The sequence below is a fragment of the Vulpes vulpes genome, chromosome 2, assembly GCF_048418805.1.
Source record: "Vulpes vulpes isolate BD-2025 chromosome 2, VulVul3, whole genome shotgun sequence".
NCBI classification, from domain to species: domain Eukaryota; kingdom Metazoa; phylum Chordata; class Mammalia; order Carnivora; family Canidae; genus Vulpes; species Vulpes vulpes.
In genome coordinates, this window is record NC_132781.1 from 59,770,652 (window position 1) to 59,794,730 (window position 24,079).

Genomic DNA, 24,079 nt, shown 5'->3' on the forward strand with positions numbered 1-24,079 from the left:
AGGGACCCGGAAGTTGTTTTGTCTGGCGAGGGCTGCCCTTCCGGTTCCGTTGGGTCCCCCTTTGGCTCGGGTTCCCTGCCCCTCCCCCTTCCCGGAGCCCCGAGGGGCCGGAGCTCCTGGCGGTGCCGGATCCTGACGGTGGCCTTCCCTCGGGTCTGTAAGTGCGGAGGCGGCCGGAGCGCCGGGCATGGGTACGGGGTCTCTCAAGAGGGAGCCCCCTTGGGGCCCTGGATTGGCTGGGACCTGCTCTGGGATGGGGGCGAGGAGCTGGCCTGGGCCCCGGGGTATTTAAGGAACCCGTGGCCGGGCCGACGCTGTGCCCCGCCCCTTTCCCTTCCCGGCGTCTGATGTGGGGATCCTAACTATACCCCAGGGACCTACCTTCTCCTGGGACCCCAGCCCAGGGCCCAGCAGTTGGTTTGGACGCCGGACTCTAGCATGTTGTAGGAAGTGCTAGAGCTGAGGCCCTGGGAAGGCCTTAGTGCCAGCCTGCTAGACTCACTGTGCGTGCTGACCTAGGTTACCCTTTTGCCGGGGTTTTCCCCAAATAGCACCTTTTCTGTTACTGGCGCTATGCCAGGCACTGGGGCTTCTTCGAAAGATACCTTTCCAATTTTCCAGGGTCAAGTTTGGGAGCCAGATATAAACAAATAATGCTCCTGCGATATATATGTCAGTCCTCCATGTGTGAACTACCTAACGGGCAGTTGCTAGGAAGGCTGAAGGAAGAAAGTGATTGTCTGAATTACACGTCTTGGAGAGGATAAAGTGGAGAAGAGTTTTTCAGACAGACGGAACAGTTTGCAAGGCTGTGAACGATTGACAGCGTAACTTGTGTGTGAAGAGGAGGAAATACGGGGGCTCTTGTGCATAGGATGAGATAAGAGGCTGGGAAAGTGGGCTGAGATCCAGATAGTGAGAGATTTAACCCCCTAAAAGAGATGGGTAGTTTTAAACCGGAGACTTATACAATCAGATTTGCACTGTAGAAAGCCTTGTTGTTCTATAAGTCAGCCTATAGAAAACAAATGTCTATAAGCTGGTTATGGACTCTTCAACTAATGCCTGGGTACTCTTATTGGGAATTCTTATGAAGAAGTAATGGAATTAGCCTAGTGAAAGTTAATGAAGTCCTGAAATGGAGAAATGACAGCGTTACTGGAAAGAAGGAAAGTATGCTGGAGTGAATGGTGTGAAAACTCCAGAATAAACTGAATGTTGAGGGAGAAAGAGGTAACAAAGCTGATTCCTAGGTTTTAGGCCTTTGGCATTTGGAAAATGTTGATGCAATAAAACCATAAACTTGTAGGTTGCAAGTTTAGTTTTTGTATATGATGAATTAAAGGTATAATGGAGTAGCCACATAAAACTGTCCAGTATAGGGTTGGAAATGCAGATCTGCAGCTCAGCCCCAGTGTTGTAGCTAGAGGTAAAAGTTTGAGTCGTTGGCATAGAAGTACTGTAATATTTGGCATCAGGAAGGAAGTATTAAGAAAGATGGGAATATTTGGGGGGAATGGTTACATTTATGAAGCAGAGAGAGGAATGGGTGGGATAGCAAAAAAAGAGATAGGGAATAATGTATAATAGTACAGAGTTCCAGCAACCAAGAAGACTCAGAATCGAGAGAAGGGAATTTTGAGGAAGTCCACTGGGACAATTCATGTAGAGCATTTTGGGGGGGGGGGGGAGATTGCATTTCTGAAGTAAGAAATCATTAGTGGGGCACCTAGCTAGGCTCAGTCAGTAGAGCAGGCAGCTCTTGATCTTGGGGTCATGAGTTTGAGCTCCGTGTTGGGCATAGAGATTACTTTTTTAAAAAAGAGATAATTAGAGACCTTTTTAAAAAGCAATTTTAGTAGAGTGATGAGGTGATGATTTATGAAATAATGGAGACCTCAAGTGGTTTGGTATTAAATGAGAATGAGAAAAGGCCACTGGTGAAGTATTTCACAAAGAAAATTGACAGGCTTTATTTGTTTACTCATCTAACAAATGCTTATCAAACTCATTCCAGGACACTGTTCTAACTTCTTTAAGACATTAACTTAATTTTTAATTTCCCATAACAACCCTATGAAATAATATTACTATTTGACAGATGGGAACAATGAAGCACAGAAGTAGTTAAGTAACTAGCCCAGGATCACACAGCTAGTGAGGGTTTTCATCCTTGGAAATACGGCTCCAGAATCCACAGTTTTATACACTGCACTAAGCAGTGACTGAATATGGAGTGAAAGGAGTGGGAAAAATTTAAGCAAAGATAGGTTCATTGATAAAAAATGGAGAGGCTTGGAAAGAGACCCTAAATGAGAAGGTAAGTAATGGATTTATTTTTTTATTACATATTTGTTTTTTATTTCTCTCTTCCTGTCTTAGATCCTCTTGAATCAGTATCATTTTAAGTCAGTTTCTTTCACAAATAGGTCAATTTATGCCATGTTTCATTTTTCACTTACTATCTATAATCACATCTTCTCTCCTCTTCATCTTCAGTCCCATATCCAGCTAGCTAATGAATCTTTCCCTTTCCATCATGTAAGATTCTCTGGCCAGACATCATAAGACCAGACCCATGATCATCCCCTGTAATATTCCCTAACTTATTGAGTCTTGAAAAAAAAAAACAGCAAGAAATCAGAAGACTAAGCTTTGAAGGATATACTTACCTTTGCACAGTTTATTGGACCCTTGAAGAGGAAACAAGCAAAAGAGTGGTGGACAGTGGAGGCCAGTAGTTAAGCAACTTGCCCATTTCTGTACAACAGTTTAAAAAGAGTGAACTAGAGGGATACCTGTGTGGCTCAGCGATTGAGCACCTACCTTTTGCCTTTGGTTCAGGGTGTGATCCAAGGGTCCGGGGATCGAGTCCCAACATTGGGATCCCTGTGGGGAGCCTGCTTCTCCCTCTGCCTATGTCTCTGTGTCTCTCATGAATCAATAATAAAAATTATTTAAAAAGATAAAAATAAAAAAAGAATGAACTAGATCTATAGTCAACACATAGAGCTGTCAAAACTAATGAATGAAAAAAGAAAGTTGCCACATGATATGTTTCATTTATATGTAAGAAACATAGACATATTTTCTGGGCCTGGGCATATAGAAGTATTATTTTTCAAATGGGGGAAAGGAGAGTAAAAAAGGAGCAAATTTAAACTCAGTAGTAAGTGGAAAATGGTTGGGAAAGGGGACTTTTATAGTATCTATAATGTTCAAAAACTTTCCAGGAAGGATATATTTCTATATATGTTTCTTATAGTGAAAAGTAAAAACAAAACAAAAGATTGTTAAGTTGGAGAATGTAGTGTCATGAAAGTTACCCAAATGAAGAAAAAGATTGAGGTTGATAGGGAGAAAGATTGTAATGTAATGCAACCTTTTAAAAAAATGGAATACTGGGGGATCCCTGGGTGGCGCAGCGGTTTGGCGCTTGCCTTTGGCCCAGGGCGCGATCCTGGAGACCCGGGATCGTATCCCACGTCGGGCTCCCGGTGCATGGAGCCTGCTTCTCCCTCTGCCTGTGTCTCTGCCTCTCTCTCTCTCTCTCTCTGACTATCATAAATAAATTAAAAAATAAAAAATAAATAAAAAATAAAAAAATGGAATACAGTGTTAATTAGAAGCAAAGATTTCTAGGTAGTTATGAGTGCTAAGCTGAAAGATAAGGGTACGTTTATGAGGTAGATGTGAAAATAGACATATAGCTTGGGAGTTTATTATATGGAATAGAAAAATTTTACTTATATGTATTTAGAGGTATTTGAAATAAGAAATTTGGGTGTTTTCTCACTGTCTGTAGCACAGCAGTAAACATTGTCCAACTTAGAATATCCACTGATCCTTTTTGGTTACTCCTGTTTGAACAAGGGGAAATTTTCAGATCAGTTGGCACATTTATTATGGAGAGAATTATGGAAGAACTGTATAAATATAGCAAAGAGAAAGTGATTTTAAGTGAGAGTATTCCTATTACATTGATGTTTGAGAAATAGGTCATTCAAATCTTGCTAATAGAGGTGCCTGGGTGACTTAGTTGGTGAAATGTCTGCTTTTGGCTCAGGACATGATCCCAGGGTCCGGGATGGAATCCCACATCAGGCTTCCTGCTCAGTAGTGAGTCTACTTCTCCCTCTTCCCCTTCCCCCTGCGCATTCTTTCTCTCTGGCTCACTCACTCTTTCTCTCAAATAAATAAAATCTTAAAAAAAAAAAAAAAAGGCTTGCTAATAAAAACTCAGTGGTATGCAAATTTAATTGCAGTCACCTAGGTGATAGAGGATAAGGGCCTAAACTATGGCAATGATAGAATAAAGAATTTAGAAGTCATTCTGAGGAAAGAATCAACAGAATGTGGTGACCAAGTCTCTATTCTACCTGATAAGTTCTTTACTTTCTTTGAACTACTCGAAGTTCTACTATAGCCTAGAAGTATGTGAGTGATTTTTATGAAACTTATAACTACTACTGTACTTAGAAGTTAACTACTGTTATTTGCAAATGGCATTCAGATTTAGTATACAAATATAAATACAAAAGATGAAGTTTATTTATTTTTTTTTTTTAATTTTATTTATTTATGATAGTCATACAGAGAGAAAGAGAGAGAGGCAGAGACACAGGCAGAGGGAGAAGCAGGCTCCATGCGCCGGGAGCCTGATGTGGGATTCGATCCCGGGTCTCCAGGATCGCGCCCTGGGCCAAAGGCAGGCGCCAAACCGCTGCGCCACCCAGGGATCCCAAAAGATGAAGTTTAAAATGGGTGAGAAATGAGTGTAAAACAAAGATAAAGGAATAAAATGCAATCAAGAATACAACTAGTACAGGGGATCCCTGGGTGGCTTAGCAGTTTGGCACCTGCCTTTGGCCCAGGGCGTGATCCTGGAGTCCCGGGTTTGAGTCCTGTGTCGGGCTCCCGGCATGGAGCCTGCTTCTCCCTCCTCCTGTGTCTTTGCCTCTCTCTCTCTCTCTCTCTCTCTCTCTGTGTGTGTGTGTGTGTGTGTGTGTCTATCATAAATAAAAATAAATAAATAAATCTTTAAAAACAATACAACTAGTACATAAATAGCTTACTATTAAAGTCCTGTAGACTTGACACAAATTTGGCTTTACATCCTACTCTTTGTTTTTAAACATAAACTTTGTATTGAAGCACAACTGAATACACAAAAGTATGACATCATTAAATGTACAGCTGAATGGATATGAGGAGGGAAGTCTGAACAGTTACACAGTTAACATTACTCATAAGATAAAACTTCAGCTACTCTTGTTTAGTACGTGAACTTTGGCATCACATAGCTTGGGCCCAAGTTCCAGCTCTAACACTTAATACTTTCTACCTCTCATAAGTTGATCAAGCTACTTATATCCTCCCAAGATTAAGTTTCCCCATATACACAATGGGAATGATGATAATACCTACCTCTTAGGGATTTTGAGGATTAGGAGGGTCAATTTAGGTAAAGCACTTAGCACTGTACCTTGGACATAACAAGGCTTCAGTAAAGATGAGCTAGCTATCCTTTCTCTTGTTAAACCAGTTTATAAGAAATACAGTTATTCCTTTTAATTTTAACACTTTTTAAAAGTAAAAAAAAAAATTGCTTAAAATTTGGTTTTGCATTGTTAAAACTATTTTAGTAACAAACCCTAGAAAGGAATTTTCCCCAGGACACTCAAAAGAGGATATGATTGGGGTACCTGGGTGGCTCAGTTACTTAAGTGTCTGCCTTTGGCTCTGGTCATCATGATCCGGGGTCATGGGATTGGGCCCCGAGTTGGGCTCCCTGCTCAGTGGAGAGCCTACTTCTCCCTCTCCTCTGCTTATGCTCGCCGTCTCTCTCTCTGTCAAATAAATAAGTACAATTTTTTTAAAAAGCGGGTATGATGATAATGAAGGGCCTCTTTACGGTACCATAATAATAATTTCTTAGGGAACGTTAAAGAGTTAATTATTCTGCTGGGTTTTGTTGAATGCGCTGTCTATAAAGCAACAGTTGGTCCTTGTCCTCAAATAACTAACATTGCATTGAAAAGAGAAACTATTGAGAGGAATTGATTGAAGGAATAAACTTATGTAGCCCAGAAATATGAGTTTATCAAAGGCACCCAATAGAGTACACTGACACGGCAGGCAAAACTTTTTAAAGTAAATAGAACAAATTTTCCTTCCTCACATTCTTGGACTATATCAAAGAAATCAAACTAAGCACTTTCCTGGGGTACCTTACCTGTTGGGCTGCTCCCACTGTTAGGTTTCTTGAGACTGATAAGAAGTATCCCAGCTCCTCTTCTTGGAGTTTCAAGGAACAATTATCCCTGAGGATAATGTCTAAAGCACTCTGAGTATTATCATCTTATAGATGGAGGGAATTAATGATCTTTTTTGGGTGTGCATAGGAAAATGCTAACCTCAGGATAGACTGAGGACAAGCTAAAGTCTAAAAAAGAATGTCCCTTTTGTTTGCCCACTTGAAACAACAGTCATTTTTATAACTTCTGGTTAAAAATTGGGGCATTCACTGTTTCCAGAACTAATATATGAGGCTACTGTAATTGCTAAAACTAACCAGTGATAATACAATTTTGCTACTTTCTTTATTAATATGTTCCTTATAACTCCTAGATTTTTTTCTTTTAATTTGATATTCACCATCTTTTCTCTGATGCTGCATTTGCTTCTCTACATCCTTCCTTTTTCATCTTTATTATGATTATTCATTACCTGTACATTCAGAATGCCATACAAAAGAAAAGCTTATAATTTATAAACCTGTGCCATGCCAGTTCTCCCTCCTACATTTCATCTCTCTTCCAATGACCGTTTCATTCAAGCTAAATTCTTAAGTTTGGAACCTTTACACATTCCTTTTGGTTTTTTTTGTTTTCATTCTCTGTATCTAGTCAGTTACCAAGGTCTTCAAAATATCTTTTATTAGTTTTCTTTACTCCTTTTTTTCCTAAAGATTTTATTTATTTATTCATGAAAGACACAGAGAGAGGCAGAGCCATAGGCATAGGGAGAAGCAGGCTCTATGCAGGGAGCTGGATGTGGGACTTGATCCCCATACTCCAGGATCACGCCCTGAGCCAAAAAGGCAGACGCGCTCCACTGCTGAGCCACCCAGGCGTCCCTTTTCCTTTCTCCTTATTCCCATTTTCGTTCCTTTATAGGCTCTCATGGCCTCAGACCTGTAATGCTTTTACGGGCTCTGAGCTGATCTTCCTAACCACAGTTCTTTCTTCCTTCCACTGTCAAATCTGAGTACCTACCATGTGTTTAGTACAATACTGGGTGATGGGAATACACACCAGTTTGAGTAGAAGAGGGTCTGGCCAGTAATGGGGCTGCAGTAAGTAGAATTTGAAGCAAAAGGAGAGTTTTTCCGTAGAAGATGCAGGTTCTCAGCATTAGCCTCATTGAGTGGGATGGAGATGTTTCCCTGTAGTGCCATGAAGCTTGCAGTTTGGAGGGGAAGGAACAAGTACTTTATAAAGTATTTTGAGTGTTATGATAGAAGTGCTATACTATGGGTCCAGTAGAGACAACGGTTCTAGTCTAAGAGGTGTCTCAGGAAATAATGAAATGATGGGGTACCTGGCTGGCTCAGTTGGTAAAGCATCCCACTCTTGCTCTTAGGGTCATGAATTTGAGCCCCATGTTGGGTGTAGAAATTACTTAGGAAGGCAGGGAGGAAGGAAGGGAAAAAGTCAGAATTAGCCAGGAGTAGTGTTCTAGACTAAAGACATAACTGTGCTGGGGTGCCTGGGTGGCTCAGTTTATTGAGGTATGCCTTTTGGCTCTAGTCATAATCTCAGGGTCCTGGGATTGAGCCCCACATCAGACTCTCTGCTCAGCAGCAAATCTGCTTCTCCCTCTCCCTCTGTGATCTCTCACTCTCACTCTCTCTCAAATAAATAAAATCTTAAAAAGAAAAAAAAAAAAGAATTATGCTAAGGCCTGGAGTCAGTAGAGTACTGTCATGCACCAGCTACTATGTGGTATGAGTAAGACCTGGACTCTGTTTCAGGAGTTAGTGTTCTATGAGCCTTTGGTAAGTCACTGTTATTGAAGATAAGATTATAAACATCGGGCTTCAGGCTCTATATGTGGCCAATTATCCCTGATTGTCTCATGTGATTCTCAACTCTGGAGTTGATGAATTCACAAAATTCAAGGTGAATTTACTGATGCATTGAGAATATAGAGCTGTTTTTCAAGAGTAGAAGCTGTTATACCTACTGATCTTACAGAAAACTGGTATATAAACTAAGTGTCAATTTATTATTTTTACAATGACTGGTGGACTGGAATTATCATGTTGTCATACTTAATTCATCCTTCTCTTTAGAGAGAAACATGGGAATCCGAATTTTCAGAAAATCATTTAGATAGTATAGAATCAGAATATAGGGAGCAGCCTGGGTGGCTCAGTGGTTTAGCGCCACCTTCAGCCCAGGATGTGATCCTGGAGACCAGAGATCAAGTCCCACATCAGGCTCCCTGCATGGAGCCTGCTTCTCCCTCTGCCTGTGTCTCTGCCTCTCTCTCTCTCTCTCTCTCTCTCTCTCTCTCTCTCTCTCTGTGTGTGTGTGTGTATGTCTCATGAATAAATAAATAAAATCTTTTTTAAAAAATCAGAACATAGGGACTTTCTCTAAAGGAATTCTATATAAAGGAACAGATAGGGAAAGAGTTTGGCAAACACTTTCTCCATGGTTGAATGGGTTATGCCAGTGTTTACCTTAATTATTATTATTTGGTTTAAAGTTGACATGTGGTGTAGAAGTTGGATTAGAAGGAACAGAAGCTGGAACCCAAGAAACATTTATGATTCTGTTCTAGTAGTGCAGTTGATGAGTAGTGATGGATAGATAAAGAGGAATAAAGAAGAAAGAACAGAATCTATAAGGTATTAATTTGATTGACTTTATTCCTACTCAGATTCCCATCAAGTGGCTCATCTGGTTTTCCTATATCAAATATTTTATTTACTTTCTATACCAAGAAATGTTACTTGAGAGTTTAGGTTTGTCCAAAATGCACAGGATAAAGCTTATCCTGTGCCTTTAACACTGTCTTAACGTAGTCCTTTTTAGTCTGTGACTTTTGGTTGATTGCAGAAATGCTTGTATGAATAAATGCACATCAATTTAAATAGAAGGGGGTTTACTCAGGAATGGGGCAAGCACAGTCAATGGAGTTCTTTAAGGTAGAAAGCAAAGGAGAACATTTTGTCTTTGAAGAAGCAGGTTCGCCTATCATGCAAAAGAAAATAGTTACTTTATTATTACTTGTTGGGATGTTTTTAGTTTGTTTTTGAGACCTGATAGAATTCTCATTTGAGAAGCCAAAAAAAAATGCTCTTGGAGTAACTCAAGTACTATTCCTGTATTAAGTATCTTAGAAAGTTGAATGGATGCCAAACTATTGGCGCTGATACAAGTCCACTCTTTAGGTGCAGTTGACACTTGATGTTGGTAAGGAATAATTTTTAACAGCGTTTGAAAGCTGTTACACTAGCTTCCTCTTTCAAGGAAAAGTTCATTTGGCTATATACAAAGAGATAGGACAATACAAATTTGTTTTTGCAAGGAAAAATCCAGGTTTCTTAATTGTTTGAATTTTCTTAAATTCATCCTTTTTACATTTCTGTTCTTTAGGTCTGCCAAAATGTCTGAAAGATCAGATCTCCTTCACTTCAAGTTTGAAAATTATGGAGATTCAATGTTACAAAAAATGAACAAATTAAGAGAAGAGAATAAATTTTGTGATGTTACAGTTCTCATAGATGATATTGAGGTACAAGGGCATAAAATTGTGTTTGCTGCAGGTTCCCCCTTCCTAAGAGACCAGTTTTTACTGAATGATTCCAGAGAGGTGAAAATCTCCATATTGCAGAGTTCCGAAGTGGGGAGACAATTGCTCTTATCCTGTTATAGTGGTGTGCTGGAATTCCCTGAGATGGAACTGGTCAATTACTTGACTGCTGCAAGTTTTCTTCAGATGAGCCACATTGTAGAACGGTGCACGCAGGCCTTGTGGAAGTTTATAAAGCCAAAACAACCAATGGATAGTAAAGAGGGATGTGAACCGCAGAGTGCTTCTCCCCAGTCAAAAGAACAGCAGGGAGATGCCAGAGGCTCCCCAAAGCAGGATTCACCTTGTATTCATCCATCTGAAGACAGTATGGATATGGAGGACAGTGATATTCAGATTGTTAAGGTAGAGTCTATTGGGGATGTATCCGAGGTTAGAAGTAAAAAAGATCAGAATCAGTTTATTTCTTCTGAACCCACTGCTTTACATTCATCAGAGCCCCAGCATTCCCTGATAAATTCAACTGTGGAAAACAGAGTAAGTGAAATAGAACAAAACCATCTCCACAATTATGCCCTCTCTTACGCAGGCAGTGATAATATCATCATGGCCTCAAAAGATGTCTTTGGGCCTAATATTCGAGGTGTAGACAAAGGCCTACAGTGGCATCACCAGTGCCCAAAGTGTACCAGGGTGTTTCGTCACCTGGAGAACTACGCCAACCATTTAAAAATGCACAAACTCTTTATGTGTCTACTCTGCGGCAAGACTTTTACTCAGAAAGGCAACCTTCATCGACACATGCGTGTACATGCCGGCATTAAACCTTTCCAGTGTAAGATCTGTGGGAAAACCTTTTCTCAGAAGTGTTCCTTACAGGATCATCTTAACCTTCACAGTGGAGATAAGCCCCATAAGTGTAACTATTGTGACATGGTTTTTGCACATAAGCCAGTTTTGAGGAAACATCTTAAACAGCTGCATGGCAAAAACAGCTTTGATAATGCCAATGAAAGAAATGTGCAAGACCTCACAGTGGATTTTGATTCTTTTGCATGTACAACAGTCACAGACTCTAAAGGGTGTCAGCCACAGCCTGATGCAACACAGGTCCTGGATGCAGGTAAACTGGCCCAAGCAGTCTTGAACTTAAGAAATGATAGTACTTGTGTGAATTGAGTAGGGGCTTTATGCTCACAACTTAGAATGGGTTGAAAACGTGGCAATACTCTCAAGTCTTTTTAGGAGCGATTTTGCTAGTGTGATTTCTCCAAAGCCTCTGTGTGGGTCGTAGGGGTGAGTCAAAGCACTAACAGACCAGGCAACTTACCACTTGGAGTGGTCTTGCCTTCCTTTTGCCCTCTCCCATTCTGTGTTTTGAATTATTTATCCTGTGATGTCTGTTTTCCTTTTCCAAGGAGTATTCCATTTGTCTACCTAACATTGACTTTTGTCTTAGACTAACACTATTTTAGGCTTTTCACTGGGCACATTCTGAAGGTACCAGTAAGTTAATAACATCACCTACAGTCCACTGATAGATGCTATTTTAAGAGAAGCGAATAGTGGGGTTTTTTATTTTGTTTTCTTGGTGGTTTTTTTTTTTTTTTTTTTTTTTTTGGCAAAAAATAGGCTGAGATATAAGGTGACAGTGCTCTTGGCCTGTATATGTGATAGAGCTTCCAGTTGCCTATTGTTGATTGCCTACTGATAATGAATCTGCCTCCTACCATTTGTACTTGTCTTGAAGCTGGCTATGAAGTATTTGCGGTTGTTATGGACTGTCTTCAACAGTATTATGGCCCAACTTCATGTCACTGAGTTGTTCACAGAGACAAGAGTACAATCTTTTCAGCAACACCTACAGACAAATAGGGATCAGCATGAGGAGCCTAATTAACAAAGAACAGAAGTACAATTGTTCAATAGCACTTACGTAGCAAGTCTTCCCAAAAAGAAGCCAAATGCTTATAATTAATGTGTAACTTATTTGTGGATGTATTTGAAGTCAAGATTGCTCCAGGCACAGTTAAAATGTGCCAAAGTATAACGGTCTCTCTAAAAAGGGGCTAATATCTCTGGACTTTGTTTAAGAGGTTAGCCATCAGAAAGGTGAATTTGGCCTTCAGAGTTTTGTCTGGTGCAATATAATCTCTGAATTCCCATCTCTTACAACTACTACACTAGTTTCTAAAATGGATGAAAAAAGTGGATCACAGCAGAGCAATGAAGTTTTTGCATTCAGATATTCCTGTAAAGGTACACAGTCCCATCTTGCCATGTTTCATAGATCACGAATACAAAATTAATCTTCCAATATGGGAAAACACACTTGTTTTTCCTAAAGCACATATTATAGTTCAGAAATAAAATTTTGAGTCTTAGTAGCTTTTAACTCATGAGTTAGATTTAGGTAATAGTCCTAGAGTCCTTAGAGAATCTTAAGAGATCATATACTTCACCTCTTTTTTTTTAAGTTGGGGTATTGGGGTATCCAAAGCTCAAAGAGGTGGCCTGGCCAAAGTTGGCCATAGTAGAGAAGTGACTAAGAATGAGCTAATGTCTCCTTATTTCTCACTATCTCTTAGCTTAAAAAGATTTAGTACATGATCAAGAGTATATTAGCAAAAAGCTCCCAGTTTGTGCTTCACTTTTGGGAACACTGTTGGCTTTTTGAAACAGCCCAGATTTTGCAAACAAAACATTGCAGGAAGGATGTATTTTTATTAATTATTTTTTGGTTGGAATGAATATACCATTCTTCTCAAGGAAGTGACTGGCCAGGGAGGGAAAGGACAAGTAAGAATAATGTGAGAAGGATCCAAATGTGAAACTGATGTTGTCTGGAAGCAGTGTTTATTTTCCATCAGGATTTTCTGTTTTTATTTTTGAGCTACAAAGAATGCATGTACAGGTAAACCAAAACTGAAGTTTAACTTGAGTAGTCACAGGGAATTCTTAAAGTTGTTATAATTTGATGCATTTACATGTGAACCTGATTTGGGGTATAATTTCTATCTTTTGTTAAAACACTTAAATGAGAATAAAATTGAGTGATAAGACTAATAGGTATCTTATGCCTAAAGTCACTCATTTTTATGTTCTAATGATGCTACCTAGCATTCTGATTTTTATATGATCCAGCCAAAGAGTACCAATCTATGCAACAGATGTTAGTATTAACCAATGTTTCTCTGAACATCATTTCATCAAAGGGAAATTTCAAGTTGGAGTGCTTCCTTTGCTTACATTCATGTCCTGTTTTTGTTACTTGTTTCAAGACTGTAAGGCATGGGTTCAAATAAGATTGGTCTCTTTGGTTGGAGACTATCTCTGGGTTCATTCAATCAGTTGAGAAACATTGGGCACCTTCATTACCAGGCATTATGCTAGATACTGAGGATATGAAGGTAAGATTCCTGCAGTTCCTGCCCTCACAGAGCTTGGTTTGGTTTCATACATATGGTTTCATACAGTCTTATATGGTCTTAGATAAGGTGATTTAAACTAGGAATAATAAAGAAAATGCCCTGCCTCCTTTCACTTAAAATCAGTATCTTGATGGTTTTTCATCAGTAAACTTCGAGTTCTCACCATCTGCAACTGCAAACCACTGAAGTGATTTACAGTCTCCTCCATTTCTTGGCTGGAGAGGTGTTCTGTTTCTGTGAGACATTTTCTTAATTTTGGTGGGACTTGACTTTTTTCCCCTTGTTTATATATGTTTCTTAGATTATTGCAAAGTGGTCAAAATAACTGGTATCAGATACATTTTATAAGGGAAGATGACTTTCAAAATTAGTCATATTCTTATAGAGGAGGAAGATTTTTTAAAACTTTAGTCATTCTGCATTTATATTTTATGGATCCCCAGGATAACTAAAAAGGACTCTCTTTACCATAGTTTGTTTTTTAAATTACCTTGTCACCGTTATTTATTTATTATTTAATTTTAAAGACAAACTCCTAACTGAAGTGGCTCTGAGGTAAATCAGATGTGGTTTTGTTTTACTTTATTAGAAGATCTATAAACGGAGGGTGACCAATGTCACCACTTCTAAAATATTGTCCTAAACAAACCAGAATATTTTATTTCAGCTGGCGAATAGCTGTTCTAAATCTGTTGTATGTTAGACATACTATGAACTACCTCTTCACTTATTATGGGGAAGTTTCCTTAATAAAAGTGTGAAAATTATATCTCTGGTGTCAGTGGTTTCTTTTCTCTCTCCCTCCTACCTCTCTAATTTATATTGCCTGAATCTGAATAAGGAATGCTTTCTTCACTCCTGTTGTTTAAAACACATATTAAGCATGCTCAGCCTGGCTTCTGTAACAAATCTGGTTAACTTGAAATTGTTAGTAGGATCAACTACTTCCAGGAGAACCTGTTAACTGAGGGGGTAGAGCTACTGCTTTTAAGAACTGGTTCAGACATTCCTTCATTTAGTAAATACTTGATGCCTTCTCATTGCTAGAGTTCAGGAGTGGAAAGATCATAAATTACTGTCCTAAATACCTCTGCCCGGATGGGCCACCGATTTCAATACAGGTATGATAATTGCAATAATGAAGGCAGCCAAAGGGCTTACAGGTACCCAACTGTGAGCCAACTAATACAAGGGCAATTCAGGATGGCTTCAGGGATGATGTGATTTATGAACGAGATTTTGAAGGGTAAGTGGGAAGAGGGATAGGGCATGTGGGAAGAGGCAGCCCCAAGAGTTTATTTAGATAGAAGGCCTGGGTTTGCCCAGAACTGGCAGCTGGGGGGAGGGGGTTGAGGGGCGGTGACGCGACAGATGAGTGAAGTGAGATCCAGGGACAGGGGCCGGATCCCGATGGTCATTAGCTGGCAGTCTCCTCTTCTTTGCCACTTTAAGTTGTAGATGGCCCCGTGAGACGAGAGCCCGGTCCGAAACCCCCGAGGGCCTCCCGCTGGTCCCGCTCCGGGTATTCCGGCAGACGCGCCGTACTCCAGCCTCACAACCCGTCTGCGACTCGGACGCTGGAGAGAACTCCCCGAGGGGAACAGCTCGCGCGCCGAAACCGGGGCAGGAGAGATGGGACTTACCGGAATTCGGGCGCCTCTCGGCCCCTCCGGGAGTAGGGGGCGGGGGAGCGAGGGAGAACGGCTCAGGATGTCCTTCCGGGACGCCCAGCCCACCCTAGTAGCCGTAAAGCTGGTTGACACCGGATGTGTTTCCTCCCAGGCTAGGTCCACCTTCCGGCCTGGGCCGCAGCTGCTGCGGAAAGCTGGGCTCTGGCTCTTTGAATCGGTGAGTGAGCGCAATGGGCGTCGCGCAATTGGGAAATCCGGAAGAGGAGGAGGAGGAGAAGAGAAGCTAGGCGCGAACGGGAAGGGCTAGACTGGTGCGGCAGCCACCCGGCCGAGACGGCTTGTGGTCCTGTCAGGCTTGGCTCGGGAGCACCTGCCTGTGGCGAACTACAGGATCTTCGGGCCACCTGGGGTCGGGATCAGTTCAACAGATGTTCCCTCCGTTCCCTCCGCTGCACCTACCTGCTCTGTGCTGGCCTCTGGGCTCGCTGCAGGAACTCAGATGACCCAAGCACCTTTTTATGATGCTCTGGGAGCTACGGACTCTGTTGGGGAGACAGGAGGAGTCACAGCAGTATTAATTGATTTGGGTCTTAAAGGAGCCAAATCACTAGCTGGAAAAGAGGAACTGGAAGTTGGAATGTAACGTGCAAAAGTGTATTCTGATCTTGTCTGGGCAATGGTGGAAATATCAATATTTAAGGAGCTTAGATGAAAAAGAGAAGAGAGGAAAGATAAAACCTTAAAGATGGTTAGTACCTCAAATAATGAGGGGTCTTGTATTTGCTAAGAAGGGTAGGCTGTCCTGGAGATAGAGGAGGATTGAAAGTAGAAGAGAGAATTTTTTTAAGAAAATAAAGTTTTAAAATATGTTAGTTCTGGTGGCACTCAGGAGGGTAGTTTGGAATGTGGGAGGATGTGGTGTCAGGGAGACTTGTTGGAAGACCTTGCAGTGGTCCAAGGGAAAAGAAGAAGGACCTGTATTAGTGACAGGGAATAGGAAGTTTGGAGATTATGTTAAAGTTTCTGGTGTGGGAAACTATGTTAAGTCCTCTTAGTAGTGGTCATTAGCAGTGTCTTGGACCCCAGAACAGATCAAATATAGACAAGGAGAGAAACAGAAACTGTCAAGTACAACTCAGTGTAGTAAGTGCTATAACAAACATATGAAGAATGTGCCATGAGATCATAGAGAAATGCGTTTTAATTTTCTTGGTTTCGAGATGGTGGCATAGGAGTTTACTCTTTGCACCTAGATTAGAAGTAGAACCTTCTTTTATCCAATTTGGATTTGGGATTTTTTGTTTGTTTTTACCATCAAAGTGTAGGAAAGCATTCTCTACCTTTACATCAACATTTGTGTTTTATTTTGCTTAGATTGTGACCATGGCTGCTGAATCCGATGTTCTGCACTTCCAGTTTGAACAGCAAGGAGATGTAGTCTTGCAGAAAATGAATCTCTTGAGACAGCAGAATTTATTTTGTGATGTGTCAATTTATATTAATGACACCGAGTTCCAGGGGCACAAGGTGATTTTAGCTGCTTGCTCCACTTTCATGCGAGATCAGTTTTTACTCACACAGTCAAAACATGTCAGGATCACCATCTTGCAGAGTGCAGAAGTTGGTAGAAAACTGTTGCTCTCTTGCTATACTGGAGCACTTGAAGTTAAAAGGAAAGAGCTTTTGAAATATTTGACTGCTGCTAGTTACCTGCAGATGGTTCACATTGTGGAAAAGTGCACAGAAGCTTTGTCGAAGTATCTGGAAATTGATCTTTCTATGAAAAATAACAATCAGCATACCGACCTGTGTCAATCCTCTGATCCAGATGTTAAGAATGAAGAAGAAAATTCGGATAAAGACTGTGAGATCATTGAAATTTCAGAAGATAGTCCTATAAATATTGATTTTCACGTAAAAGAAGAAGAAAGCAATGTCTTGCAGTCTACAGTAGAGTTGACAACAGAGAGAAAGGAGATGAAGTCACCAGAGCTGTCTTCAGTAGATATTGGTTTTAAAGATAATGAAATTTGTATCCTCCATGTGGAGTCTATCAGTACCGCTGGTGTAGAAAATGGGCAGTTTTCACAGCCTTGTACCTCTTCAAAAGCAAGCATGTATTTCTCTGAAACACAGCACTCCCTGATCAATTCTACTGTTGAGAGCAGAGTGGCAGAAGTTCCTGGAAATCAAGATCAGAGCTTATTTGGTGAGAATACTGAAGGAAGTCATGGGACAGTGAATGAGATGCAGAATCTGGATGATGCTTACTCACTGAGGCACCAGTGTCCCAGGTGTCCTCGAGGATTTCTTCATGTTGAAAACTATCTGCGCCACCTCAAGATGCATAAGCTTTTCCTGTGCTTACAGTGTGGGAAAACATTTACACAGAAGAAAAATCTCAACCGGCATATTCGAGGGCACATGGGCATACGGCCCTTTCAGTGTACCGTGTGCTTGAAAACATTTACTGCTAAGAGCACGCTTCAGGACCACTTGAACATACACAGTGGAGATCGCCCATACAAATGCCATTGTTGTGACATGGATTTCAAGCACAAATCAGCCCTCAAAAAGCACTTAACCTCTGTCCATGGCAGAAGCAGTAGTGAAAAGCTACCCAGGCATGATCTCAAAAGGCAAAATCTACTGTAATTAGAACCACACCTTGCAATGTAAGCCTTATATCATTCTGTTAGGCAAGTTTTACTACAGAAATGCAGCATCTGTTATATTGCATCTCCCCCCCCCCCCCCCCCGCCCCATCTTTTGGTCTTCATTTTGGTTGGCCTACACGTTATTCTTTCTGAACTTCTACTATCAGTTCCAATGTGTGGGAGACATGATAAAGCTAATGGGATGCTGCCTTATCTCATACAGTATGTGTAAGTCTCAGTGGTACATCTAGAGAAATAATGTTCCTCTCTTAAATATTCTTGGTTCTAGTGACAGAGGATCCCACAATATTTCTAGATTCTGATTTTGACTCTCTAGATAAATGATGTACATGTAAAATCATAACCATATAATAGTCTTAAGTAATTAGGATAACAGCAAAAATAGACTTAGGAACATGCCGTAATCCATTATTAGTTCTTTGTAGGACTAATAAATTTTTTCTTTTTTTAAGACAAATTGCAGTTGGATTCTAAATCTAAGCACGAAGGTACTTGTTTTAAACTGTAAGGGAACACACCTCAAGTTCGTTTGGGAGTAGTAGAATTTCCTTGTATGTGGGCTAATATTCCTTAAAATAATGTTTCCATGATTTGTTAGTATGCATAGTTTAGAAATGATTAATCAGGCCCAAGTTTCTTGATTTTATTTAATGAAGTTGTATTTAATAATTTTATGACCAGTGATATTATGCCATTGACAGAAGCTCTGAAAAATTTCTCTTAGAAATCCCAACTTTACCAAAGATACTCTACTGTTTCCTTTTTCAAATGTATTTTATTTTTTAGTTAACATATAGTAGAACTGACCTTTGTTTTTGGTCTACATTTCCATGAATTTTAACACATGTAGATTTGTTCAACCACCATTGCAATCAGGATATAGAACATTCCATCATCCCTAAAAACCCCCTTATGATGCTGCTTTGTAGTCCACTCCTCCACCTTTCTTTAAATCCTGGCAACAGTTGCTATGGCTATAATTTTGCCTTTTCTGGAATGACACAGTATTCATTTTGTAGTTTGTTCCCTTGTGAGATTATTTTTTCACCACACAAAATGCCACTGGATTCATCCATGTTGTGTGTATCAGTAGTCCTTCCCTTTTTTATTTGAATTGACAATATATGTTATCTTGCTGTCACTAGATGAATAGTTTAAATATGGTGAGTTATTAGTGTTCTCAATTGTTAATAACTTTTTTCATTTACCTTAATGCAGTTTTCATTTACCACATGTTGACAAAAATCATAACCATCCCTAGAGTTTTAGTCTATTTCCAGAAATGTGCCAAAAGCAAAACTACAACTGTATGGTTATTTTAGTGAAAGTGCTATTTCTGATTGTGTTATGAGCCATTGCTCTCTACTATCCCTATGTACAAATAACACAAAACTTGTTGTCAAAGTAAAGATTAGAATCTATTGCAGGGCAAATCATATTCTCTAAAATGCAGGGACTACTTTTAGTTAAAGAAGCCTGACTGGATGCATCTTACTTTCAAGATGTTCTATTCCTTCTCTACTCACCTCAGCGTTGTGTAGAATTTCTGCTATATTTAGGTTCTAAAGCCCTTCCACGTTTTAGACTGTAATATACTTTGTACCATTTGTAAGAATTTTGTGATTGGTCACATGTTGATAGTTATAAATGTCAAATATGCTTTTTGTGATACTTTTATGAAAAATATATTCTCCATAAAATTTTAACTCTGGGAGAGACTAAAGAATTCATCTCTTGTCTTTGATAAGAAAACCAACTTCCTAACTCCCTCCTCCACCCTATGTCACTTGTTAATGACATTGGGTAGGTCACCTCTCTATCAATTTTTCTTAAATTTATATGTAAAACAATAACTTTGAACTTGGTAATTTGTAAGATAATTTCTAGGTCCAAAATTCAATGATTTTATACTTAAATCTTCCTGAGTTTCTAAGAACAGAGAAGAGGGGAAAGCAAGAAAGGAGAGTTTTGTGTCTTTATGAATGTTGCTCTTTGAGTACTACTTTGGAGACAGAATTCTTCTAAAGTAAATAGTGTTTTTCTTCCACTGGAGAAGATGATACTGCAGCGTTTAATTTTTTTCCCCATTTGACCTCTCATTGGCCACTGGTAGGTATAAAAACATTTCCCTTTCAGAAATAGTTTGTGATTGAAGTACGTTTCTTATTTCTGCTTCCTAGGATGGAATTTTGTGGAGGAGGGATGGAGATGGGAGGGAAGGGTAAAAGAATAGTAATAAACTGTTTTTTTAGGAATTGGTATCTACTATCCTTGATGTTTAAAAGAAATTATGGTTGAACTATGTTTAAGTTTTATGTGTGCCTTGTAAGATTCTTGTGACATTTTTTTTGTAAGCACTTTGAGATATATGCTTGGGGGGAACGGTTTTTTTGTGAAAGTGATGGTTGTTATTTATTCTTATTTATTCCTGCCCAGTAGCACAGAGTGATCTCAGAACATTCCTAGGACTAGGACAGTGTCTGTTTGCATGATGTGTATAAACAATTCCAGGAAAATGGAATCTTTTTAAAAATGCAGGTATGGCAAAGTGAAGTGTTGAATTTATTCATTTAAAACATTCACTTTTAGTTGTTTGTGTTTCTGATATGATGGGGGGAAATGCAACATGTTTGAGTTCAGCCTCTTCGTTTACTGCATTTATGTATAAAGAATCTTGGAAAGGTAGTTGTTGCTTTGGTATAAAAAAATCCTTGCTGTTTTTCCATGGATGTAATGTTCTATATGTTTACATAAGAAAAAATAAACTGGAGATGAGAATGGAGAACTTTTGTGTTTTGTCTACATCCGTGAATTTTAAAGAAGGAAACTATTTCTTCTGGCTATTTATTCATTCAACAAATATATACTGAATCTTTCCAATATATATACAGTATATGTACAGTAGTACTGGAAATTAGATATGCAGACAGCAATCCCTGCTGTCATGAAACTTGTATTCTATTGGGGGGGGGGGGGAGAAAAACAGTAAAGTAAAATTAGTGTATATTAGATTTTGAAAACAAAGTTGGAGAATATAAAGCAGGCATAGAGAATGTCAGGGAATGGAAATTGGGATTATAATTTTAACTGTCATGGTCAGGCCACCTTTGAAAAGTCTTAGTAGACTGTCATACACACTTCCCAGTGCAATGAAACACATATATATTCATATATGTATATATATAGGTCATTACAGCTTATAAACTACTTGTTCATATGTCTTTTAATGCATAGTTGATTTACTTTCATACAGGCCTTTGTTGGACATCTGGTGTCACATTGGAAAGTGCCTTGAGTTTAATTACAACTCATGGCTATTCTTTTAATCTGTGTTTTTCAGTTTCTCACTAACAGAGTAAGTAGTATTGGCCTTTTAGGATTATTTTCATGAGTGAAATATAAAACTAAAATAAATGGAAAAAATGAAATTTTTGTCACTTAACAGAGGCCCTAGCACATGGTAAGTAGTTCATAAGTGCTGATTCCCTTATTTCTATTACCAGTCTGTTTTGTCATATATAAAAACATAATTTCTGCCTTACAGTTTGCTGTGAAAAATCCTTCAACAAATATTTATTGATACTAATTGAATTTTGATCCCTGCCAGCTTCTGAGGAGTTCAATTTTTCTTTTAAAGATTTTACTCATTTATTTATTCATGACAGGCACAGGGGGAGAGAGGCAGAGGGAGAAGCAGGCTCCACGCAGGGAGCCCGACGCGGGACTCGATACCGTGTCTCCCGGATCATACCCTGGGCCGAAGGCGGCGCCAAACCGCTGGGTCATCGGGGCTGCCCGAGTTCAGTTTTCAATAGAGATTATGTGCTAGTGCCTGACGAGCAAATGTTTTTTTTTTTTTTTTTTTTTTAATAGAGAAATTGCTTGGCAAGTACGTGAAGGGATTGAGGGAACAGGTCAGTATTTGATTACGGGAGAGTGCATAGGCTATAATACAGATGTATCAGATTATGCTCAATGGAGACCACTTTTTCACGAGGGGATTCAGACACCCTCACCAGTGTCTAGGAGGCTGGCTCAAGGCGCTGATGAAGGTGCAGGGAGTTTCCCATCAGCCCTTTCGGCTTGCTTAGGCCTCCTAACAGCACCTCCCACAGTGCTCCGGGGCTCCCCAGTCACGTGACGGGGGTGGTTAGGCTCGACCAGAGGGAAGCTGATGCGCAGTCTAGGTGGCGGGGGCTACTACTCTTTCTTCCCACCTCCCTAACGCCCAGTCCTGCGTGATCTCGCGTGAAACGAGGAATATCTTCTCGCGAGAGCTAGGTCGGGCTCCCTCCAGGACCGCCTCCGTGGAGAGGAGGAGGAGGAGGCGGAGGAGGAGGAGGAGGCGGAGGCGGAGGGAGGAGGAGGAGGCCCCGTCGCGGCCTCCGCCGCCGCCAACGGGGCTGTCCCTATAGCTCCCGATGGAGTTTGAGGTCGTGAAACCGCCGCCGAGCTCTGCCCCGGCGAGACGAGGCGCCTCCGTCGCCGAGCCGCGCCGTCGCGGGGCTCCCGGGAGCGGCCCTTAGCGACCCCGCCCGGGCCCCCACAGGTAGGGCGGGGGCGGGCACGATGCGGCTCGGGCCCTAGCTCGGGTCCCTAAGTCCCTGGCGGTCGGGCGGGAGACCGGTCTCAGCCTGGGGCCTGGTGCTGTTGCCGGTGACCCGAGGGTTGGGAACTGAGGGCCGCACCTGACACTCGGACGAGCCCGTAGTCCGGGGCCTGCGGAGGCCCCTCTCTCTGGTACCGAGCGCCCGGCGCAAATGGCCACCTCCCTTCGACACCCGCCGAGGGGAAGCCTCTGACCCCTAAGAACCCACCCAAGCAAAGGCCAGCGTTCTCGCTCCCTTTTCTACACCAGTTTGGCAGGAGGGGTTTTGGAGGAGATCTCGAAACCAAGCCCTCTCGGAGCTGTTCGGCTTTCTGTCCTGGGGCTTCTCGAGATCTCTGCGCAGGGATGGTGGAGGCGATCTGAGTGGTAAATAGGGAGCGCGGCCAAACAATGCCCTGGGAGGGCTTAACCTCCTGGGACGGAGATGGCCGGACCAGAGTGGTTGCACAGTGAATGTGACGGAGCAGTGGCATGAAACGCGGCCAGGGAATTCTGCTATGGCTTTCTTCTCTCCCCCTTTCATTCTTCCTTCTTGGGGAAGCCTCTTAAGGAGACTCTTCCACCATCTTAGAAGAATGGTAGAAAGCATCTTTGTTTCTTAGAAGCAGCTCTACTTTCCTCTGCCCTTAGCTTCCAGGGAGGGAGAACATGAGAGTAGCTGTCATTTCCACTCTAATCACAGAGGAGTTTAAGATACCGGTAGATAGAACCTTGACACCAAAATAGTCACAAGTAATCACTGACATAAAGTAGATCTAATCTCGTGATTCCCAGCCTGTTTTATTTTTAAATGACCACCTAGGCCCTTCCTTTTAATTCCTACTCTCTCCTTACCAGGGCCCCTTCTTTTTAATTCCTACTTCGGCCCAAACTGCTGTGATTAAAATGACTTTTTATTCCAAATAAAGTGCTTGAGTAATCCTTTTTCCATTTTTGTATTAGTCAAATAGTAAGTTCCAATAGGAACTTTTGATTAACCTGAGAATGCACACATTACTCACTAGTCTGATAGAATTTCATCCGAAAGCAAAGAAACAAATGTTTTAGTTAGCCTGTGCACTCTTTTTAGTCAAATACACAAATTTAGTTAAGACTTCTTCAGACATTAAGACAAGTTCATGGATTGTGTCATTATTACCTTTTAGTTATCTAAGATGCTACACCACTGGTATAACATCCCTTTCTCGTGTTTACTTCCACATTTAATTTTTGAAGGAATAGAGAGGCCATTAAATCCTGTCAAATTTTTAATGTTGCTATTTTTGTTAATTTGGAGATTCACGTTTTCCAAATTTTAGAGTTTGGAAAATTGCTAGGAGGACAAAATGTTAAGCATATATTCCAAACATGTTCAGGAAAAGCAGATGTTAAAGTTCAAATTGCCTCCTATTCTTTGAAGATTTCATTTCAATCATGTTCATTAGTGGATCCTTTGAGTTACTCCTGATCTGTTATTACTGTTGTATTGACCTGATATATGACTTATATCCTTTGTTCATACGTTATCATTAATTCACTTTCTGCTTTTGTAATTTTCTATATCTTCCAGTCTGAAAAAGCTAACAGAAATTCTTTTTGGGGGGAATGTATTCTTTAACACAAAAGTTTGTGTTCAGAAATAGAACTTCAGTGCCGTATGCAGTACCTTAGAATGCTAAATAAACAAGGCCTTATTATGATAAGCACTTATTGTTTTGGTTGGACTGCATTGAAGTTTCACTTTCTAGTTATGGAAAAAGGAAGCATGTGGTAAAATAAAGCTAGCTGAAAATTAAAAGTAATGTTTTGCATCCAGTCTAGTAAGTTTTGAGTTACATCTTTATGTTTTTCAAGTTTTCTAGTTTTATGAAAAGTTCTTAACTGTATTTGTGACTTTCACCTCAAATTCTTAAAAAAAAAAAATTA

The 24,079-nt window shown here is 40.5% G+C and overlaps 3 protein-coding genes across 9 annotated transcripts in view; all 3 read left to right on the forward strand.

The window, feature by feature from the left end:
* The first annotated feature begins 20 nt into the window (after window positions 1–20).
* ZBTB6 (zinc finger and BTB domain containing 6) lies at window positions 21–20,347 on the forward strand. 3 transcript variants are annotated; one of them, XM_026009263.2, is made up of 2 exons: window positions 21–157; window positions 16,262–20,347. In XM_026009263.2, exon 2 carries the CDS (start codon window positions 16,271–16,273, stop codon window positions 17,540–17,542), a length of 1,272 nt encoding a protein of 423 aa, XP_025865048.1. In that variant the 5' UTR covers window positions 21–157; window positions 16,262–16,270; the 3' UTR covers window positions 17,543–20,347. The 3 variants fall into 3 exon arrangements, with proteins under 3 accessions (XP_025865048.1, XP_025865047.1, XP_072604767.1); XM_026009262.2 differs by lacking the exon at window positions 21–157 and adding an exon at window positions 14,025–15,104; XM_072748666.1 differs by lacking the exon at window positions 21–157 and adding an exon at window positions 15,027–15,635.
* ZBTB26 (zinc finger and BTB domain containing 26) lies at window positions 22–14,023 on the forward strand. Of its 3 annotated transcripts, none has more exons than XM_026009265.2 (2): window positions 22–157; window positions 9,669–14,023. In XM_026009265.2, exon 2 carries the CDS (start codon window positions 9,679–9,681, stop codon window positions 11,002–11,004), a length of 1,326 nt encoding a protein of 441 aa, XP_025865050.1. In that variant the 5' UTR covers window positions 22–157; window positions 9,669–9,678; the 3' UTR covers window positions 11,005–14,023. The 3 variants fall into 3 exon arrangements, with proteins under 3 accessions (XP_025865050.1, XP_072604768.1, XP_025865049.1); XM_072748667.1 differs by having other exon boundaries at window positions 55–191; XM_026009264.2 differs by having other exon boundaries at window positions 64–153.
* A 1,504-nt stretch (window positions 20,348–21,851) lies between the features above and the next one.
* Window positions 21,852–24,079, forward strand: part of RC3H2 (ring finger and CCCH-type domains 2) — a 51,074-nt gene continuing 48,846 nt past the window's right edge. For all 3 annotated transcript variants that reach the window (XM_026009259.2, XM_026009260.2, XM_026009261.2), the window contains exon 1: window positions 21,852–22,114. The gene's annotated coding sequence lies outside the window, so the exon portion shown is untranslated. The remainder of the gene's footprint in view (window positions 22,115–24,079) is intronic.

Excerpts from the sequence above, each read along its gene's own strand:
- ZBTB26 (XM_026009265.2), top strand. The coding sequence starts at position 9,679 with ATGTCTGAAAGATCAGATCTCCTTCACTTCAAGTTTGAAAATTATGGA.
- ZBTB6 (XM_026009262.2), top strand. The coding sequence starts at position 14,889 with ATGGGACTTACCGGAATTCGGGCGCCTCTCGGCCCCTCCGGGAGTAGG. Across the intron at positions 15,105-16,261 it reads GGCTCTGGCTCTTTGAATCG|ATTGTGACCATGGCTGCTGA; the intron begins GTGAGTGAGCGC and ends TATTTTGCTTAG.